The sequence below is a fragment of the Phyllobates terribilis genome, unplaced genomic scaffold (genome assembly GCF_046119375.1).
Source record: "Phyllobates terribilis strain yellow unplaced genomic scaffold, ASM4611937v1 Scaffold_4__5_contigs__length_816908805, whole genome shotgun sequence".
NCBI lineage: Eukaryota > Metazoa > Chordata > Amphibia > Anura > Dendrobatidae > Phyllobates > Phyllobates terribilis.
The window spans coordinates 111,259,862-111,281,326 of record NW_027362764.1 but is presented as its reverse complement, the minus strand read 5'-3'; the positions used below and the strand labels follow the sequence as shown (position 1 = coordinate 111,281,326).

The 21,465-nt window shown below is 40.4% G+C and overlaps 1 protein-coding gene across 2 annotated transcripts in view; it reads right to left on the bottom strand.

Moving 5' to 3' along the window:
- Nucleotides 1-21,465, bottom strand: part of PTPRN2 (protein tyrosine phosphatase receptor type N2) — a 1,402,724-nt gene that overhangs the window by 479,841 nt on the left and 901,418 nt on the right. For both annotated transcript variants that reach the window (XM_073677683.1, XM_073677684.1), the window contains one exon: nt 2,832-2,896. In XM_073677683.1, coding sequence (XP_073533784.1) covers nt 2,832-2,896 — 65 coding nt within the window. The remainder of the gene's footprint in view (nt 1-2,831; nt 2,897-21,465) is intronic.

Genomic DNA, 21,465 nt, shown 5'->3' with positions numbered 1-21,465 from the left:
CTCTTAGCTCAGCGGAAATTACACATGCACGTAAAGTGCAGGAAAAGCAATCAAAATGGTAACCTAATGTAATACAATTATATATCTGTAGGTGGAAAAGTAATGTATTCACTCTGTCATGCAATACAGGAATAGGACGGCTTTTCAGCTGTCAATACTCAAGGATCTGAACACAGAATAATCTAAATTTTCATGGTACACCCACATTACTGAATAATCCAGATTCGTCAGATTAGACGGAGTGGTCAGGGTCAGTATAATCGGCGCATTTTACTTATCAACTCCTTTATTTATAAAAATAAAAAATAAAAAACGCTTTTCGTACCATGTTAGCCAGTTGAAAAAATAAAAAAGATAGACTGTTTTGAAATAGAATAGTATTTTGTTTCTCTACGGCGACATTCACACAATCAGTGTTTGGTCAGTATTTTACATCAGTATTTGGAACAATAAGAGAAAAAAGTATAATGGAAACACGTCACCACTTCTGCATTTTTCACCCACTCCTGATTTTGGCTTACAAATACTGATGTAAAATACTGACAAAATACTGAGCGTGTGAACGTGACCTTACTGAGAGCAATCAATCTTTATTTGTTAAACACAGAGGCTTCCAATCACTGATCGATACATGTACACTAATATCTATACTGTTGCACTGCCCAACATTTATAATCACTCTGATACAAAACTGGTCTTGCAAGGGTAATTCACAGCAGATTAATATTTGCACGGTGCAAAGCAATAATGATCATCCACAGAGACAATTAGAAGCATTTTGCAGTCTCACTTCCCAACATGGATAAACAAAGAAAGTTTTGCAAATGCTCTAAACGATCAAATGTTTATAAAGTATCAAAATTTAATCAGTCATAAAAAATCCAACAAAAGGGGAAATTTACTAAGCAAATTGCAATCTGAGGATATGGCATGTGGCGAAAGTTGTTATGTGGATAAGAGAAGTAGTAAAATTATTACATCAATACTTGAATAAGATTTGGATGAATTTGCATAATTTTCTCCCAAGTGATGTTTTTAAGAGCAAGAATTAAAAATTCCCCAATGTGTGAATGACAAGATTTTCTGCTAATAATGATACAAAATTTACCAATATATGTAGAAGCACTCTCATAAAACAAGACACTCCACAGGCAATATCCCAAGTTTGATGCTAACAATCATAGTAACATAATATGGAGAAAAAGCTCATCCAGACCAAACAATGTTTCTCTAGAGAAAGGCAAAACCACTGCATGGCATGAGCCAATTTTCCTCTATGATTATGGTAAAACCTTTTGCGGTATCCTCGATATAAGCACTGTAGACAATAGTTTATCTATGGGTCATAAGTTTGCCCTTGAAGAGTTTTTAACAGGTTCACTATTTCACAATTGGCACAAAATATACCTATTACTTACTAGTTAAGTCTCTGAAAAACAAAACTTAAAAGGATTGCCCAGGACTTTAACATTGATGGCCTTTCCTTGGGATAGGTCATCAATGTCTGATCGGTTGGGGTGCGACACCCAGCGTCCTTGTTGATCTGCTCTTCCTGGTGTTGTTGTTGGCCAGAACTGATTAGTTGTGGAACTGCATAGCTCAGTCGACATAATAGTGGCCACGGCCGGGTACTGCACATCCACCCCCTATTGATTTGAATAGAGGGAGGACAAACAATACCCAGCCACGGCCACTATTCTGTCGACTCAGCAGTGCAACTCAGCCGTTCCGGCCGCCGCCGACACCAGGAACAGCTGATCGGTGGGGGTGCTGGGTGTCACAACCCCCACCGATCAGACATTGATGACCTATCCTAAGGAAAGGCCATCAATGTTAAAGTGAACCTGTCACAAGCAAAAACACTATTAATTTGCAGATATAGGTTTAAACTGCAAGTTAATATCGTCACTAACCAGCCCGGCGCCTGTATTTAGCCGAACGCTGCGGGGAGAAAATGAACTTTACGGGGGAGGCACCGGCGCTGGTTCAGTCACCACTCTGAGTATACAATGCAATGCAGAGCCAGTGTCATTCAGGGTCGGGGGTGCGGTTTCTGCTGCTGTTCTCTATAGTCCCCGTGACAGAAACCGAATGCTGGTAGGGATAATAAACTTCATTTTCTCCCTGTAGCGTTCGGCTATGTACAGGCGCCGGGCAGGTTAGTAAAGCTATTAACCTGCAGATTAAGCCCATATCTACAGGTTAATAGCGTTTTTGCTGGTGACAGGTTCCCTTTAAAGTACAGGACAACCATTTTAAGATTTACACTTATCCAATGCAGCATGACAAATTAAAAAAAGCCCTGCAAACAAACTTTTTATTGCCTAAACCCATGTAAATGTATATGTAATGTAATGTAATGTAAGTGCAGTAATATACTCCCAATCGCTGTTTTCCCGGTTTCCAGCGCCGCTTCGGTCCTCTTATGGGTCACATGACGGCTATTCTGTCGGCTCACACCGGGCTGTAAGTGTGAGCTGGAAGTGGCTTTTACAATGTAAGTTTACGAAGCACCAGAACAAGACTTCATAGACTTACATTGTAAAAGAGACTTCCGGCTTATTCATATTGCTCAGTGTGAGCCAACAAGTCGGAACAGCCATCACTTGACTCAGAAAAGGAAACCGGGGAAGACGGCTAACGATGCGTGTATTACCACACCTACAATACACTACATATACACATAGGTTTAGGCAATACAAAGTTTAGTGGGAGTGCAGCTTTAAGACAACAAACAGATTTCTAGTTTGAAAGCAAGAGCACTGATAATGAGAAATAGAAGATATTTGTCTACATAAACCACATAAAAGAAAGAAAATATAAGGTCCTACCTCAGCAACCCCGGTTTGCAGGATTCTTAGTCCTGTGGATTCTTCAATCTTTTCTTTATTGGCAGCTATTAGGATGAGACAAAAAAATGGTTATTTGAATGTAGAGTCTTAGAACAAAAACTCACCAAATGTCGGCACTTCTTTTTAAGCATGTACTCTATCAGTACTTATCAGCAGACAGAGGAATACTGTGAAAGACAACTATCCTAATTATATTCCATTCGCATTGCGACCGTTGACACCGCAAAGTATTCTTTTACTAGAGACTTAAGACAAAGCATGAGCATGATAGCCAGCCATTGTGATTACCATGTCAGGCAGAATATGCATCCTTTCCAAAACTATTATTGTCACAACACCTACATGGCAGCTGTGTCAGGCCATTAGCGCCCTTAGCACAAATGCATAATACCAGGGAACTTTATACAGACGTAATGTAATAGCAGCAGTGATTTGCCTTAAAGCACCAGACTAATTTTGACTCCAATCAGCAACTCCCTAACAATGTTAAAATTGGGATAAATTCTCTTAGAAGCAGGAGCATTTCATTGTGAACATGGGTGGGGAGTCCCCGCTGGGAACAAACACACAAAAGTTGCTTTGCACAATTTATGTCAATGAAATAGTGAAAAATCCTCTCTCAAAAATATCTGACAGGGTGCCATTACACTCAATAGGCCACCTGCCTTAATAGTTACCAACATTGAGAGCACCATATTTTGCAAATCAGCTTATATAGGGCCCCAGAAACAGTGCAATATGGTCAAATTTTTGATTTGGAACTGGACACACGATATAAAAAGTGGTACAGTGCAGGATCATTTTTTTAATTTTTTTTTTTATTTCTCCTCTCCTTTGCGGAGATATTAGCAATCAAGTTATTTGGCACCTAAACAGTTAATTTTTTTAAGTCCAAGTGGGCAGTACCAGAGATATTTCACTGGGGGGGGGGGTGTTCTTCTTCTCCTTTCTGATGCTGACCAATCATAAGCAGGCAGCAACACACTGGGGAAAGAAGAACACACCCACAATAATTTAGAATATGCTCAATGTGAGACATGTATGTGAGACATGTATTGACAAACAGCAGAGTTGAGTCCCATTATAAACACTTCAAAAGAAAAAGGAACACGAAGCACAATATCGTCTTATTCAAGAAAAAAAGCATAGTATGTGAAAGATATGATACTGCTCACCTATCAGGGTTGTCTAACTCACAACAAAGGTATCAGAGCACCCTCTGAATGGAAAACCTGTCATGTGAGGCAAGAAATGAGAAGAAAGGGGGTGATTATCCTTGCTGTTCTCTTAATTTCTTCCTTAAAGGGGTTGTCACACAAACAAAGTTCATTTTAATCCATAGCTCTTGGAATAATAATAAGTTCCACAATTGGATGTGTTTAAATAAAATGTTCCTGTGCTGAGATAATCTTATAAATGTGCCCCTGCTGTGTACTGTGTAATGGCTGTGTCTGACCGTGCAGGAACATGGTCTGATCATACCACAGCTCCTCGGCAGGGGGGAAAGTAGAAAAGTATTCAGACATTACAGCACAGGATCACAAATAATTATTTCTTTGAGGTAAAATATTTTTTTTAAAACAAGTAGGGAAATGCTTTATCTCAAAAAAGAATCAGCTCTGATCCCTCACTGTAATACCTGTATACGCTTTAGCATCCTCCCCTGCCCAGGAGATGAGGTATGATCAGACCATGTTCCTGCACGGTCAGACACGGCCATTACACAGTACACAGCAGGGGAACATTTATAAGATTATCTCAGCACAGGAACATTTTTTTTTAAATACATCCAATTATGGAACTTATTATTTTTCCAAGATCTATTGGTTAAAATTTACTTTAAAATGAACTTTGTTCGTGGGAAACCCCTTTAAAATCACCCCCTTTTTCCTTATATCTTATAAACACTTCAAATAGCTCTCCTTTCAAATTCAAATGAGTTTTGTTGGCAGGCCATTTTCTTCGCATAGAATATGGCTCTCAAGGTAGAAAAGTTTGAGAACTCCAGTTCTAGAGTTATGTAGTATAAAGTATTTCCCGCTCTGAGGAACCTGGAAGAGTCATGCATGTATGGACAGCCATTTATTCAGATTGCCACCAAATAATGGAATACGTTTCTTGGGCTAGGTTCCAGGTCTATTTTCTGTACTATCTCCTATGTTTTCTTTTTTCCATTCTTATATCAGTATAAAAAAATACTGCCTTTCTTATAAGTAAGCTATCAATAAAAAACCAGGATCAAACTTTTGTTCTTAAAAAAAAAATCCTTATTTTTTCATTCTCTGGGATTAAGCACAAGCTGAAAATGTCTGAGAATCTCATTATTTTTAAATCAAATCTTTCTCTTTTCATATTACAGTTCCACAATTTATCCTGAATAAAAAAGGACACATTTTAGAATTTAATTTCTTTTTCCTAATAAAAGTAGAACTCATTTGGAACATTCAAAGCAATGGGCAACATAAGACCTCGTTTTGTATTTGTGTGAAACAAAGGGTTTTGAAATACAAAAATGAAGCCCTTCAAAATTAAATTCATAGATGAAGGATATGCAAATTACCTGAAGAAGCAGAACCCTATAATGTTCTCAAAATTCTGCAACAGCCTGTTTAATTAGTATTTTAATTTATCAGAATAATTCCTTACACTTGACAATTTATTCAGTAATCCATATAATTAAGCACGTTTCTACACTGAAATAATTTAGTCAGCACCCTGAATTATAACCTCTGGGAATTTCGGGAAGCGTTTTCTATCAGCGGAACGTAGCCTTTGCCCTCTCTGCCATGTCTAGTGGTTCCAGTATTGATGGGAATAAGGGGGTCAAGATGATTGGTAAGATGATACATAGAGGTGATCAAACTGAAATTTGCAGCTCTTAAAGAAAAAAGACAGAATGAATAAAAGTTTAAAAACAAGAAACAGATACATTTAAATTCCTTTAATTTGGATTTTAATACACCAAACAAATCTGATAATCCAACAGTTTCTAAATTCTGATAATCTGGCAATTCCAATTACAGAAATGCAGAATAAGAAATTATTCAAATGTTCAGAACAGTGAACAGAGCAAACTCAAACCAATAGCAGGTGTATATCTTACTGGCCCATAAGCACAAAATGGCTGGTCGGGTGACTCCACCCATCAAGTAGACCACAATTTCAAAGGAAGTTGTCACTACTTCTGATATATCTCTTTTAATAAATGTTTGTATTACCTAACAAAATGAATAACCATTTTGAAGTATGTTCCTTTAACTATTTCCAGACTGCCCATAGACTTTAAACATCTGGGCAATAGTCTCTTATTCCTGTTCTGACGTTCTAAAACGTCAATGCAGTCTAATCAGTTTTCACAAGATTGTGAAGCTAGGGGGAGGAAAGTCATCTGTCAGACACAGCCAGACTCCACATAGAGAAGAAAAACATGTTTTACCATGTTTACCTTCTTTTTCTCTGTGTACACAGTGCTGAACTGGAACTAGTGCTGTGTATATAGGTTAGGAAGCACTCACCGTGCTTTCATCTCCGAACCCAGTGAACATGTGATCACTTGGTGCAGTGAGGGAGCAGGAGCTTCTGGGTCCTAGAAAACCCAGATAGCTCTGGTATGCACCTCTGATGAAGCTAATGCGAAACACACACAGAGTACTGGACAGTGTGGTCTGTTATACTGGTGCATTTACTATAGCATTTTCTGGTGGATATGGGTGCCCTTGCACGACTGCACTTTAATAGATTTGAGAGGTTCCTTGTAGTTATGCATTTATATTATTCATGATTTGGTTATTTGTTTTGTGGGATCATCTAATGAAAATAAGATTATTATCTTGTTTATTTATTCAGACAACTATGTCTTTGATTCCCTGATCACATTTGCTACTTTGGGCAGTTGTTTATATCTCTATTCCTTTCTCCTTCCTTTTTTATGGTTGTTTTTCGGTGGTTGTTATTTATTATATTTCCTTGCCATAATGTGATTTACTGTTGAGCACACTGCCTTTTCTTTCGGGTTTTTATGGGGTGTTTTTATATTTTTGTCTTCCGTTTTTGTGTACTCTAATTAATAAAATTATATTTATGGTAATGATTTTTGGGGGTATTTTTCAATATCAATAGTTTTGATGATTTTTTTATAGGCTTATATCTGTACGTGGGAACTCTATCAAAGTGTTGTTGATTTTAGCACAGGCTTTTTTTATACATTTTTGGTTAATAGATCTGCTATGCAGCCTGCACGATGAAATTTCTTTGTAGATGTGACCAATATACCAGCTCCAGTTACAAGGGAAATCAGCATATAAAAAAAAGAATATATTCATGTGTTATAATGCCCACCCCACCCCAAGGGTCTTTTAAGATGGTATGTGTGGCATAGTCTATAAGAAAAATGAAAAAATATATAAATACAAATAGCAAAATTAAAATAGAAAAAAAAGCATAACTTAAAAAGACTAAACTAAAAAAAGAGACTATACTAGTCTAAATCTTAATTTCTAGTCCTACCCCCAGAAAAAAGTATGCCCAATATATAAAAATTGAAAAGGGGAACACAATTTAAAATGTTTTTAGCTGTCCTTTGTTGCCGAGAATAAAAAATAACAAGTGAAAAATAGACACATATTTCCTATTGTTCAGCAAAAAAAAAGAAAAATAACATAAAAATTAAGCCTCATGTGTCACGAAAAAAAGAAGTAGAAATTAATTGAATATCCAAACTAGAAAAAAATTATAGAACTATTAAAAGAGCATGTAGGATAATACCCGAAAATGTCCCAGGTCAGGAGTGGGGGGGAGGGGTTAAGTGACCCAAGTCATGGGTTTAAGGGAAGCTGTCATAAGGATTTTACACACCAAACTAATGACATGTGTATAAAAGCGCTTGAGTGCTGAGTAAATACTCACATTTATTGCACAACTCTGCTTTGTTATTTTAAAGAAATCCATAGGTGAAATTGTATGCAAAAAAGGTGCAAGTGCAGTGGGCGGGTACTGCACTTCTAGCTCTCCTGCCTCTTTCCCTACTCCCCGCCCACTGCCTGCCTCCTGCCTCTGATTGACAGGCCACTCATTTGTCAGTGATCTGTCAGAGACAAAATGAAGGCAGAAGGCATGGAAAAGTGAGAGAGGCAAGGGACCTGTGAGTGCAGCGCCGGCCCACTGCACTTGGCATTCTGCAGAATTCAAATTCAAGCCACAGGTCAATTTCTGCTATGGATTTTCTCTGCAACATATGGATGAAATTTACCAAAACATCCGCTTTTCTAGTGTGCATATCAGTCCTGAGTAGATACACCCTAAATAATCCACCTTTACAAGTATATTACATTTATGACAGTCCAATGATACAAAATATTTCCTAATCCCTTCAAATCCTGTCAATGCCAGATTAAAGGAATTACTCGTCTATAGAAAATCTGTTCTGATCGCAGCAAAATATATTCTCTTATTTCAAGTACTGTAAATTAAGAAACTGCAGATATGCAATTCCTCAATTTATTACCTATTATCCTCCATCTGGAGATTTAGGATTGAAAAAAAAAAACATCAATCATCCACTAATAGATTTCGTAGGTTCTGAAGATCTTTCCACTAGAGAAATACAACGACTGTATTTATGAAGTAAGGGGCGTACATACGTGAAGCAATAACTAGACGTGTAGTTCAATATGATTCTGCTGGAAACCATCTGGCCTGCAACAAAGCATGTTGTTCAAACATATATTGCTTTATCTATAAGGGGGAAAATGTCCATGTTCTCATCACGTCCTTCAAATATCTTCTCCTACAAGCCGACCATGAACACAACAATCATTGCGTTATGAAGCCAAAAGGCTGCATGTGCTATTTTCATAGAACCCAAGAGGCTTTATTTAAAGCTAGGAGCAGAATCTCTATATAAGGATTAGAAGTCAGCAGGGGTTCTCATTGTAAAGGAGCCCCGGGCTCTAAACGCTGCACTCTGACCACTCTTTCTGAGCCAAGCAATTTTTACATCGTAAGGCCGTGCCGGAACTTCTACCTAAAATCTACAATGGGAAATCGATTATCTCGGTGTCACGTCCTTGTTTTTGAAATACGGAGAGGCTCTGAAGTGTTCTGTATAGGAGGGGATTATTAACATGATCGGTACAAACTATACCCTGGAGCTGAGATATTATCATTTAACTGCATCTGCACATTGCCAAAATATCTATGGACCTAAAGCAAGAAGGACGTTCCAATAGAAATTCAATAAAACTGGGCTACAATATTTCCAGTTGTATCCAAGACGACCATTCATGTTTCCTCGATATAGAACAGTATAAATTTATGCAATCAACTGTATGGCTGTTAAATAGAGATGAGCAGCAATACCAGGCACAACCTGTGAGCAAGGGTGGTGCTGGTTCTGGAAAAATTAGCATAAATTTATTATGTGCTTTTTTCAAATTCACTTTTTGCAGCATTTTTTTCTTCAAAAAATACATATAAAAGGGATTTTGTTATTATGTTAATTTTTTTAAATATTGTGTTTTATTACTTGCTATTTTGCTGGTATTTTTTTTTTTTTTTTACAAATTATGAGATTTATAGATAATGTGATTTAAAGATTCCTCATAGAATCACATAATTTGAAATGTGAAAATTAAAAAAGTCCCCAAAAATGTTGTAATGATGTGAGCTTAAATAGGGACAATGCCCACATGGAGGGGTAAAGTTGAGACAAGGTAATATTTGGTGGGAGTGTGCTCACCTTTTTGGGTTGTGACTTTTGTGGTTGCTTGGGTTGTGACAGCCACAACTCCCTCAAAAGCGCATAGGTATCAACTGCTGAGGATGGATCCTCAAAAAAATTATGGATAAAAGACGGGAGATCCACGGATAAACTGCTGCGCTGTTGAATACACAAAATGCTTCACACAAAAATATGATCCAAAAGGAGACGTGTAGTTTATTTTTCCAACACGTTTCGGAGCTATTCCGTCTCCATTTTCAAGATAAAACTACAAAAAAAGTAAAAAAGGAGCTGATACAGCTCCGAAATATGTTGAGCAAATAAACTACATATCTCCTTTTGCACCATATCTTGTGTGAATTGTCTGTATCTAGCACAGCAGTTTATCTTTGGATCTCCAGTTTTTTATCCTAAAAACGCTGTAAAGAGCACACCTACTTCCTGAGAACGTGACAGATGTTTTGAGTGATCAGTGGGGAGGTCGAAGTACCTGGACCCCCCCCCCACCTTCCCACATTGCAGGGAATTTCATGCCAGTCACATATTAGAAAACAAAAAAAGTTTATGTACCCTTTAATTTGTCAATCAGTGGCTGGTGAAAAAAAACAAAAAGATTTGCAATTAGGAGTGATCTATTTATATAAAGTCATAGACAACAACCAAATAAACTAGTCTAAAGTATGCATAATTCACAAATTAAAAACCCTCTAATGAATGCAAGGTTAGGTAACAGGGTGGAACTGTAGAGACAGGCACTCACACCAATATACATACAATAACTAAAATACAAATAGTGAGAATTCAATAGATCTCACAGACATAAGGTAAGGTGTATGGTAAAGGAACCCAAATAAAATGTATCAGAACAGAGAACATAAGTATACCATAGTACAATAGTATTTTAATGATGTAGTGATCAGTAAAAATAACTCTATCCGGGGATTGTTAGATAGACCTAATATATAAATGCATGTGTATGATCCAAATAGAGATTATTAGGTAAACCTAATATATAAGTGCTTGTGCATAATCCAAATCTAGATTCCCAACAAAGGGAGTATATAAAAGTGCTTGTGCATATTCAGGGTCCAATAAGGGCTGTCAATGGTAAAAAGATGACTAATACCAGTATAGTCCAAGAGACTTGTGTGGCGCCCACCACGACGCGCGTTTCGACAAAGGCCTAGGCAGAAATGCGAGTCGGGACACACCAAGCAGTATGGTGATACCCAGTCGTTAAATAATTTTGTTATTCTACAGAATAAAAGAAAAGGAGCCAGAAGAGTTGACAGCAGAGAGAAGGACTTGGTACTTGGTTGTAACCCCAACATTTTTTCATGAACCTTAGGGTAGGTTCACACTAGTGTATTTTGTATTTTTCATCCGAGAGCTGTTTGTGAAAAAACAGACAACAAATGGAAAGTATTAAGACCAATGTTAGCCAATTGAGCTGTTCAGAAAAGAGTTTTTTTTCACTGACCAAATGTGCATGGGAAATAAAATTGCAGAAATGGGTGTGCAGAAAAAAAATATGATGCCACAGCATAACATCTGTTTTTTATGGACATATTGCAATACTTTAACATAGGAAACTGTAAATGGTCTTGTATATGATTAAAGAAGCTCTCCTTTGAAGATTTGTATTTCATAAATCTGTGTATACGCATGTAATGTGCATGTATTTAATATACTCACCTACTGCTGTTTTCTCCAGGATCCAGCACTGTTTCTCTCCTCTTCTCAGTGACGTTACCGCTCTTCAGACTCTCCAGCTCACTCTATGCTTTATACAGTTAGGTCCATATATATTTGGACAGAGACATTTTTCTAATTTTGGTTCTAGACATTACCACAATAAATTTTAAACAAAACAATTCAGATGCAGCTGAAGTTCAGACTTTCAGCTTTCATTTGAGGGTATCCACATTAAAATTGGATGAAGGGTTTAGGAGTTTCAGCTCCTTAACATGTGCCACCCTGTTTTTAAAGGGACCAAAAGTAATTGGACAAATTAAATAATTGTAAATAAAATGTTCATTTCTAGTACTTGGTTGAAAACCCTTTGCTGGCAATGACTGCCTGAAGTCTTGAACTCATGGACATCACCAGACGCTGTGTTTCCTCCTTTGTGATGCTCTGCCAGGCCTTCACTGCGGTGGTTTTTAGTTGCTGTTTAGTTGTGGGCCTTTCTGTCTGAAGTTTAGTCTTTAACAAGTGAAATGCATGCTCAATTGGATTGAGATCAGGTGACTGACTTGGCCATTTAAGAATATTCCACTTCTTTGCTTTAATAAACTCCTGGGTTGCTTTGGCTTTATGCTTTGGGTCATTGTCCATCTGTAGTATGAAACGACGACCAATCAGTTTGGCTGCATTTGGCTGGATCTGAGCACACAGTATGGCTCTGAATACATCAGAATTCATTCGGCTGCTTCTGTCCTGTGTCACATCATCAATAAACACTAGTGACCCAGTGCCACTGGCAGCCATGCATGCCCAAGCCATCACACTGCCTCCGCCATGTTTTACAGATTATGTGGTATGCTTTGGATCATGAGCTGTACCACGCCTTCACCATACTTTTCTCTTTCCATCATTCTGGTAGAGGTTGATCTTGGTTTCATCTGTCCAAAGAATGTTTTTCCAGAACTGTGCTGGCTTTTTTAGATGTTTTTTAGCAAAGTCCAGTCTAGCCTTTTTATTCTTGATGCTTATGAGTGGCTTGCACCGTGCAGTGAACCCTCTATATTTACTTTCATGCAGTCATCTCTTTATGGTAGATTTGGATATTGATACGCCTACCTCCTGGAGAGTGTTGTTCACTTGGTTGGCTGTTGTGAAGGGGTTTCTCTCCTCCATGGAGATTATTCTGCGATCATCCACCACTGTTGTCTTCCGTGGGCGCCCAGGTCTTTTTGCATTGATGAGTTCACCAGTGCTTTCTTTCCTTCTCAGGATGCACCAAACTGTAGATTTTGCCACTCCTAATATTGTAGCAATTTCTCGGATGTTTTTTTTTCTGTTTTTGCAGCTTAAGGATGGCTTGTTTCACCTGCATGGAGAGCTCCTTTGACTGCATGTTTACTTCACAGCAAAACCTTCCAAATGCAAGCACCACATCTCAAATCAACTCCAGGCCTTTTATCTGCTTAATTGAGAATGACATAACGAAGGGATTGCCCACACCTGTCCATGAAATAGCCTTGGAGTCAATTGTCCAATTACTTTTGGTCCCTTTAAAAACAGGGTGGCACATGTTAAGGAGCTGAAACTCCTAAACCCTTCATCCAATTTTAATGTGGATACCCTCAAATGAAAGCTGAAAGTCTGAACTTCAACTGCATCTGAATTGTTTTGTTTAAAATTCATTGTGGTAATGTCTAGAACCAAAATTAGAAAAATGTTGTCTCTGTCCAAATATATATGAACCTAACTGTAGATAGAATATATAGTATATGTCAGAGATGAGCAAGATCAAAGCATAAAGTAAAGCTCTTTACACTGAAAATGTCTCTAAATAAAACATAGACAGCGGTATTCTGTCTTTTGCAGCCCTTCTGTACCTCCGTTTTGACCCTTGTAAATCCACTGGGAAATTTGTTATAGTTCCCAAGCAAATATTTGGTGAGTAAAACTAAATAAAATATAAAGCTGGTATTACAGTTGAGAGTTTAGTTAAACTGGATATTTCACAAATATATCTATAAAAAAACTACTTTGCCTACAATACAACTGTTACAAATACCATTATATTGCCTTATGATTATAGTCCCGTATTAGTCCTGGTGGATTTCGAGCTGTGAGCTTGGTAGTTCCCAAAAAGTGGACTTTATAGAAAATATTTAAAAATACAAAAAAAAAATATACACAATTCTCCCATGAATTATGATGCAGGATCCAAGATCCTATCACAATATGTAGTAGATGTAGTAATAATAATATTGGCAAATACCTCCAACTAGAAATATAGTATAGTTCTTCTGATTCGCTATGTTGTTTACCCCGTGTGCAAGGCATTGTAGTATGTTAGGTATCCATGGTTACGACCACTCATATAGTGACAGTTAGATAGTTGTTAGTGGTCGTAACCATGGAAACCTAAGCTACTGCAATGCCCTGTACACTGGGTAAACGACATAGCGAATCAGAAGAACTATACTACATTTCTAGTTGGAGGTATTTGCCAATATTATTATTACTACATCTACTACATCTTGGATCTTGGAGATGGGAATACCCCTTTAAATAATAAAATAAATAATAAAAACTAAAATGTGTCGATAAATATCAAAATCACCGACACGTAAATTTTCTTTATTTTAGACATTGACCTAAAGTCCTCTATTATCATAGACTGTTCATGAATTTACAGTTTATCCTGTAAATGATCATTGTTTCTGAATTGAACATTCCCTTTGCGCCTGGCAATCGCACCCAGCCTGCATGGAGCATGGTAAATGCTGCCAATCAGGCAGTACAGCTCACTGATTGATCACACTAGCGGATCAGTGGACCGAACTGAAACAGAAGACCTGAATGCACTCACTGGTTTGACACTTTCTGACTTCTCATTGTCTGTTCCTTGTGACTGACCCTCTGGACCTTCACGACTTGGCATTGTGTCCTTGCTCCCATCTTTCTGCTATGGACCCGGCTTGTTAGGTTTTAATCCTCCCCTCTCGTAAACTGATTCCATAGATGGAACCCTACAGCAATGGCCAGATCCCTGTATAGGGGATAAAGGGTGTAAACCAGGGAGCTACTATACCCCAGTAAGTGGCAGGTATAACCATTGAAGCCCACTTTAACTTTACAGAGTTGCTTTTGTTTGCCTTTTTATAATCTTAATGTGTTCACTAAGTACCCTATATTTCATATGCAACTTTGCTTTACATTCATATATAATAATGGTAGGGTATGTGATATATTTTTTGTAGGTTTTGTATCTTTTTGCTAGTGTGAACATGCTTTTATTTCTTGCATGTGTACCATCTTAGACCTCAGTTCACATTGCTTGGTTTTTTGTCTTGTTTGCATTCTGTGCCAATTAAGGGTGTGGCATCCCCTTTGTTGAGCTGGTCAGTATATATGTAGCTTACCACGGGCTTAGGTGGTCTGATATTGGGACCCGGTTCTATTTGTCTACCCTTTTATATGCATTACTTCAACTCTGATATACAGTAAGGTTTTTAATATAGACAGTGTAGGTACCGTCCCACTTAGGGTCACCTTGTCGCTGGTGGGACGGCTTGTATACTTTTTTTGATCAAAAATAGTTCACTAAATACCCTATATTTCATATGCAACTTAGCTTTACATTTATATATAATGATGGTAGGGTATGTGATATATTTTTTGTCTTTTGTAGGTTTTGTAATGTTTATCTATGTAGTAAAATTTCCAAACGAAGGTTAATTCAGGTTATTAGAATTATTGTCTATTTCCTTTTTTTATCTTCTGTAGTCGGAAAAGCGAACACATTACAGACACAAGTCACAAGAGGTTTATAAAAGGAAACTTTTAAAAATGTTCTTTTTTTTGTTTAGTATTTTTGATCCAGACAATTGTTAAATAAAACTGGTTATTTGTTCATCTCCTTATGTGCACTTAATAATTCCCTTCAGAACATTGTGCTTCCTTTACCCAGAAAACATCAATATTATTTTATTTAATCTGTACGTGCTTGTCACTAACCCTTTAGAATTCAGTGCCCGGCTCTACAGCATTGTTACCGTTACATGGCTTTATTAGGGGCAATTATTGGATATATTGTTTGCCTGTATGGTATAATCTTCCTTTTGTCTATGCTTAATATAAGCCTTTTATTGTTCAGCTCAAGGCCTGCGCTTAAGATCCTTTTCTGTTCTTTGTCCGCTCACTTTTGTGCTATTTCATGTTCAAGTCAATTATCAGCCATTCCTGCTTTAACATAATTAATGTACATATTGAAAATCAAAGGGGCAGAGTGTATACCTATCTTGTGCAAAATTATCAAAGCATATTACAAAAAATACATTTCAGGATTTTAATTTCACTTACGGTTTTATGCCTTTTAACCTAAATAATTTCTGGAAAGAAAAATATTCAAAAACCTGGGTAGGAAAAATTATCACATTTTTAAAAAATATATATTTTCTTTTACTTATTTTTTTTTTACTTTTATTCAGGATATGTACAGTAACTGTTCAAAGAGAAGGGCCTCCTTTGGTGTAGAACAAAATGCACTTGGAATGGCAGAGTGGCTTTCATCAAAGGAAAGATGGCCATTTAGTATTACGAAATGTAAGCTTCAATGTTCTCTTTATTTTGAGGACTCCTTTAACCCCAACATGTAAAATGTTTTAATTTTCCATTGCAAAAACCAAACTACAAAGAGAAAATATTTTGCTGTAAGAGAATAATAGAAGATACTTTGTCCGATATGTTAACACCCAACTACTCTATTTTTATGTGTACCGTCTCTATCTACTGCTCCACTGGGCAATGCGTATTGTGCTGGAGATTTCGCATGAAGGGGCACAGAACTAAAGTTTCAGAATAACAAGAGCACATATTATGACAAGCTTACAACTTTTTAAAGAAAATTTAGAAAACAGGAAAAGATTTGATAGAAAAGTAAATTTAATCCAGGTTCTGGATTGGTATAAAATATTATAATAAATGCGGTAAGCATGATTTCTGGACAGATCTGGGTATTTTGTTTCATTAGAATGGTAATGATGGCAACAGTCCCTAATTTTCTGGGACTGTCACGCAGGTCTGTGGAGTTGATAGAAATGTACTGACAATGGCTCTAGGTTAAAAAAAAAATGTCGTAATTGTATTATTACAAAACTAACAACAGATTGTATCATTAAAGGGGTATTCCTATCTCCAAAATCCTATCCCAATATGTAGTAGGTGTAATTGACGCACCCCTGGGCCTGTGTCGCACAGCGTTGCGCATGCAGGAGCTTACCCGGAGCCGGATCAGATGGGGGTAGTAGTCTCGTGGCGGTGACCCGGTCCGTGCCCAGGGAGTCAAACTGGACGGCAGTGTTCTTAATAGTAGATGTTGTACGACTACGCCACCCGTTGAATGCAGCTATGGAGCTGCCGCTGCAGGACAGTCCGCTGAGGCTGGTGGATGGATGGTGCAGCGTAGATGGTATAACCCCCAACGGGAGGGGTATGGCCTCAGGGCAGCAGATGTGGATGATGGGGGTAGCAGGAACCACTCAGAGACGGTACGGTGTAGTTCAGGGTCTTTACTGGTGACAACGATAGACCCTCCCGGAGTACTGGCTAGCGATTGGGGCCTGGTCAGTCCTTGAGCAGATGGGATCTCCCCTGGCCAGGCGGAGTTGTAGGCCTCCCAAACTAACGATACTCTTCTGGCTACCTTGCTAGAAGCGGGTATAAGTAGCCCACGTCCCTGAGTGTACCGTGTGGTGCTCACCCATATGGCCGGTGACTCAGGGCCTTCTAGTAGCTTCCGCTCCACGACGGCGGTGCTGGTCCCATGCGTGTGACCGTGCCTTCGGGTTTCTTGGCCAGGGGACCTGAAATCCCCTGCCTGACGGATTCTGCTGCTGGGTAGGAGTTAGTCCCCACAGCCTCGGACTCCGGGTCCGGTAAGAAATCTTCTCAGTCAGGGCGAGCTCTGCAGCTGCCAGCCCCTGACTCTTTGTAACACTGCTCCCACAGAGCTCCTGTTGTTTCTTCCTATGTTGCTTCTCTTCTCTACTTCTTCTCTACTCACTAACCCTGCCTCAGCCCTAGGTTTATATAGGGGAAGTTCTTCCCCTCCCAGGACTGGGCAGGAGGTGTGGCATGCATAGGATCCCTGACCAAGAGACCTCCCACCTGCTCTCAGACGTAATATCTCTATCACTGTGGCAACCAGACCCCTGGGGTGTCACATTCCCCCCTAGTGAAATTTAGTACTCCGGGACTAAACATATTTTTAGAAAAACATAACAAGGTATAAACAATAATAATACAATAAGAAAAACACATAAAGATGGTTACGGCATGTCCGCAACCGGGTGCAGTCTTTGAAGAAAAGCAAGGTGTCCATTTCACCAAAACAGGGAGACGTAACCAGGTAGGGGTCTGTCCTGCCCCGAGTCCTTAACAGTCTTTTTAGTCCATTCCTGGGTTACGCTCCAACCATGTACAAGGATTCCCGGTAAATCCACCAAGGACTCCTATAAATAACTAGAAACACATAATTATACACAAGATATGGCCGCTCTCAGTCCTCGGCCAGTGGGGATAAGGAATGGCTGCTCACAGTCCTCAGCCTGGTTTAAGATAGGGGCACATGGGGAACAATTCACTAATCCCAACGGGGACCATATTTTAATTAGCAGCAGTCCTTGTACCCTTACGGGTAACTATTTACAGCTCTTTATTCACGCTACTTCCCTTCAGTAGCTATGTCCTCTTTGTGCTCCCTCCTGAGGGTAGTCCTCAGACCCGTCCGGGTCCTCTTGGCTTTCCTCGTATTGGTAGTACTGCAGCTCCTCCTCGGTTAGCTGGGTTAGTATCTCTGCGACAGTCCTCCTCCCAGGTGGCCGGAACTTTACCTCCCTTTGGGCTGCCCCGGTTAATTGGGCCACCAGGATGCTCACTTTTTGCTCTTCTGTGAGGGGGTACACCTGGAAGAGGCTATCCAGCTTTTCTCTAAAGTCATTCAGGGTATGTGACTCCCCTGAGTACTGGGGTAGCCAGGCTGTCCCCGGGATATAGGGCATGGTGAAAGGCATGACCGCAACAGCGGTGGCGCTGGCGGGGGTTGAAGCGGTGAAGCTCTCCTCCGTATCCGACATCCTCCTCCCCCCTAGTGGACCGTGGCCTACCTTGCGATGATCCTCTTCCGTAGGCCGCGGCTCCGCAGTGGATCGTCAGGGTCGAGGACCTTCCGTCGCGCTCCTGTGACGTCGGCGTCTGCTGGGCTCCTTCCAGGACCTTACACAACGTCCGGACGTGAGGCGGGGCTTCAGTTCTAGCGGGCTTTCGGAGTCCACGCCCCTCTTCTTCCTGCGCGGCGTCTTCAAGATGGCGTCCAACAGCGGGAAAACTCCACGGAAGGCGGGAAGAAGGCTGAAAATGGCGCCGGATGGCGGGAAAACTTCACGGATGGCGGTAAGAAGGCTGAAGATGGCGCCGGATGGCGGGAATCTTCGCGGATGGCGGGAAGAAGGCTGAAGATGGTGCCGGATGGCGGGAATCTTCAACACAGGTTAGTTTAAAAGTCTCTTTTTCAGGCGCGCAGTACCCGGTGGTTGCGGGCACGAAATCCTGCCGACTACGCCAAAAGTTGACGCACCCCTGGGCCTGTGTCGCACAGCGTTGCGCATGCAGGAGCTTACCCGGAGCCGGATCAGATGGGGGTAGTAGTCTCGTGGCGGTGACCCGGTCCGTGCCCAGGGAGTCAAACTGGACGGCAGTGTTCTTAATAGTAGATGTTGTACGACTACGCCACCCGTTGAATGCAGCTATGGAGCTGCCGCTGCAGGACAGTCCGCTGAGGCCGGTGGATGGATGGTGCAGCGTAGATGGTATAACCCCCAACGGGAGGGGTATGGCCTCAGGGCAGCAGATGTGGATGATGGGGGTAGCAGGAACCACTCAGAGACGGTACGGTGTAGTTCAGGGTCTTTACTGGTGACAACGATAGACCCTCCCGGAGTACTGGCTAGCGATTGGGGCCTGGTCAGTCCTTGAGCAGATGGGATCTCCCCTGGCCAGGCGGAGTTGTAGGCCTCCCAAACTAACGATACTCTTCTGGCTACCTTGCTAGAAGCGGGTATAAGTAGCCCACGTCCCTGAGTGTACCGTGTGGTGCTCACCCGTATGGCCGGTGACTCAGGGCCTTCTAGTAGCTTCCGCTCCACGACGGCGGTGCTGGTCCCATGCGTGTGACCGTGCCTTCGGGTTTCTTGGCCAGAGGACCTGAAATCCCCTGCCTGACGGATTCTGCTGCTGGGTAGGAGTTAGTCCCCACAGCCTCGGACTCCGGGTCCGGTAAGAAATCTTCTCAGTCAGGGCGAGCTCTGCAGCTGCCAGCCCCTGACTCTTTGTAACACTGCTCCCACAGAGCTCCTGTTGTTTCTTCCTATGCTGCTTCTCTTCTCTACTTCTTCTCTACTCACTAACCCTGCCTCAGCCCTAGGTTTATATAGGGGAAGTTCTTCCCCTCCCAGGACTGGGCAGGAGGTGTGGCATGCATAGGATCCCTGACCAAGAGACCTCCCACCTGCTCTCAGACGTAATATCTCTATCACTGTGGCAACCAGACCCCTGGGGTGTCACATAATAATAATATTAGCAAATACCTCCAGTTAGAAATGTGGTATAGTTTTTCTGATTCGTTATGTCTGTTTCCTCATGTGCAGGCATTGCAGGACCTTATGTATCCATGGTTACTACCACTGATATAGTGAGTTAGTTAGCTAGTTGCTAGTGGTTGTAACCATGGATACCTAAGGTCCTGCAATGCCTACACATGAGGAACGAGACATAGCGAATCAGAAAAACTATACCACATTTCTAATTGGAGATATTTGCTAATATTATTATTATTACACCTACTACATATTGGGATAGGATCTTGGACATGGGAATACTCCTTAATGTTATTATTACGGTATATTGGTCATTTATGATGGAGTCGAAGTTTGGAAAAATAGAGTAATGAGAAAGGAACTTTGACTTGCCATCTTCACAGTTCTGCTGTAATTTTTCTTACCTGATCCAAGTAATGTGTAAAACCATAAAGGGGTGAGGTTTATACAAAATTGGCACACAAATATACAATGTAGGGACAATTAATTTCTACCTCCAATCCCATACATGAATTTATCAAACCGAGTAAGGCAGTATATTTGTGTAGAAAAAGAGTAGGTAGCTGTGACGCTGAGTCACTACTCACAGGCAAGCCGTGAGACCAGGTAGTCAGGAGGTCCTAGGTCAGATACCAGAAGGGTTCGTAGTACATAGGGGTAAGGCAATGGCGTAATCAGATAAGAGTTCAGGGTTAAATGCCAGAATGGTACGTCAAGATAAGGGAGTACAACAAACGGATAGTCAGAGGCCAAGTCTGGGGCCAGATACCTGAAGTCAGAGAGTGTCAAAAGCAGAAGAGATAATCCACACAAATATTCACTAGAGTCCAAGGTCTAACAACAAGATCAAAAAGTCAGACACAGATCAAGCAAACACACCTAACTAAGCTAAGCTACAACTGGCAATGTGCTGCTCACAGCAAGCCAGCTAAAAAGCTTGCAAATCATTGAGGATGGGAGACACCCGGGGAAACTCTCACAGGCTAGACCAGATTGAGTAGCAGGGCTGTCAATCAAAATGCTGTCAATCAGGGCTGTCAATCAACAGCCCAGCACGTCCCAGGATCAGATTGGATGACTGGACTGTCACTCACAAAACCAACAGTCCAGCATACTGCAATCTCATAGGGCAGCTGAGCTGTCACTCACAGAGTCCCTAGGCCACAGTCAGTGATGAAACCGTGACAGCAGCCAGCTCACCACAATAGCCAGCTCATTGGTCTCCCGTCCCTGGCAGTGGGATTGATCCAAGCTTCATAGGAGAGCTGGCTATTGCGGTGAGCTGCCTACCTTCTCTTTTTCTACACAAATATACAGTTTTACCCGGTTTGTTATATTTTTTTTATGGAAATGGAGGTGGAAATGAATTATCCCTACATTGTCAACATCAAAAATGATTGGTTGCACTTTGTACATAGTGCTCTACCATACTGAACAGTATTATGCACTGTTAGCAGAAATTGGCCACCTTCTTCCACAAATCTCAAATTTTTATCCTACATCACCAGATGTAGGCTTGATGTTTAGAACCTTCATCTTTCCAAGGACTACAGGTCAGGAATAG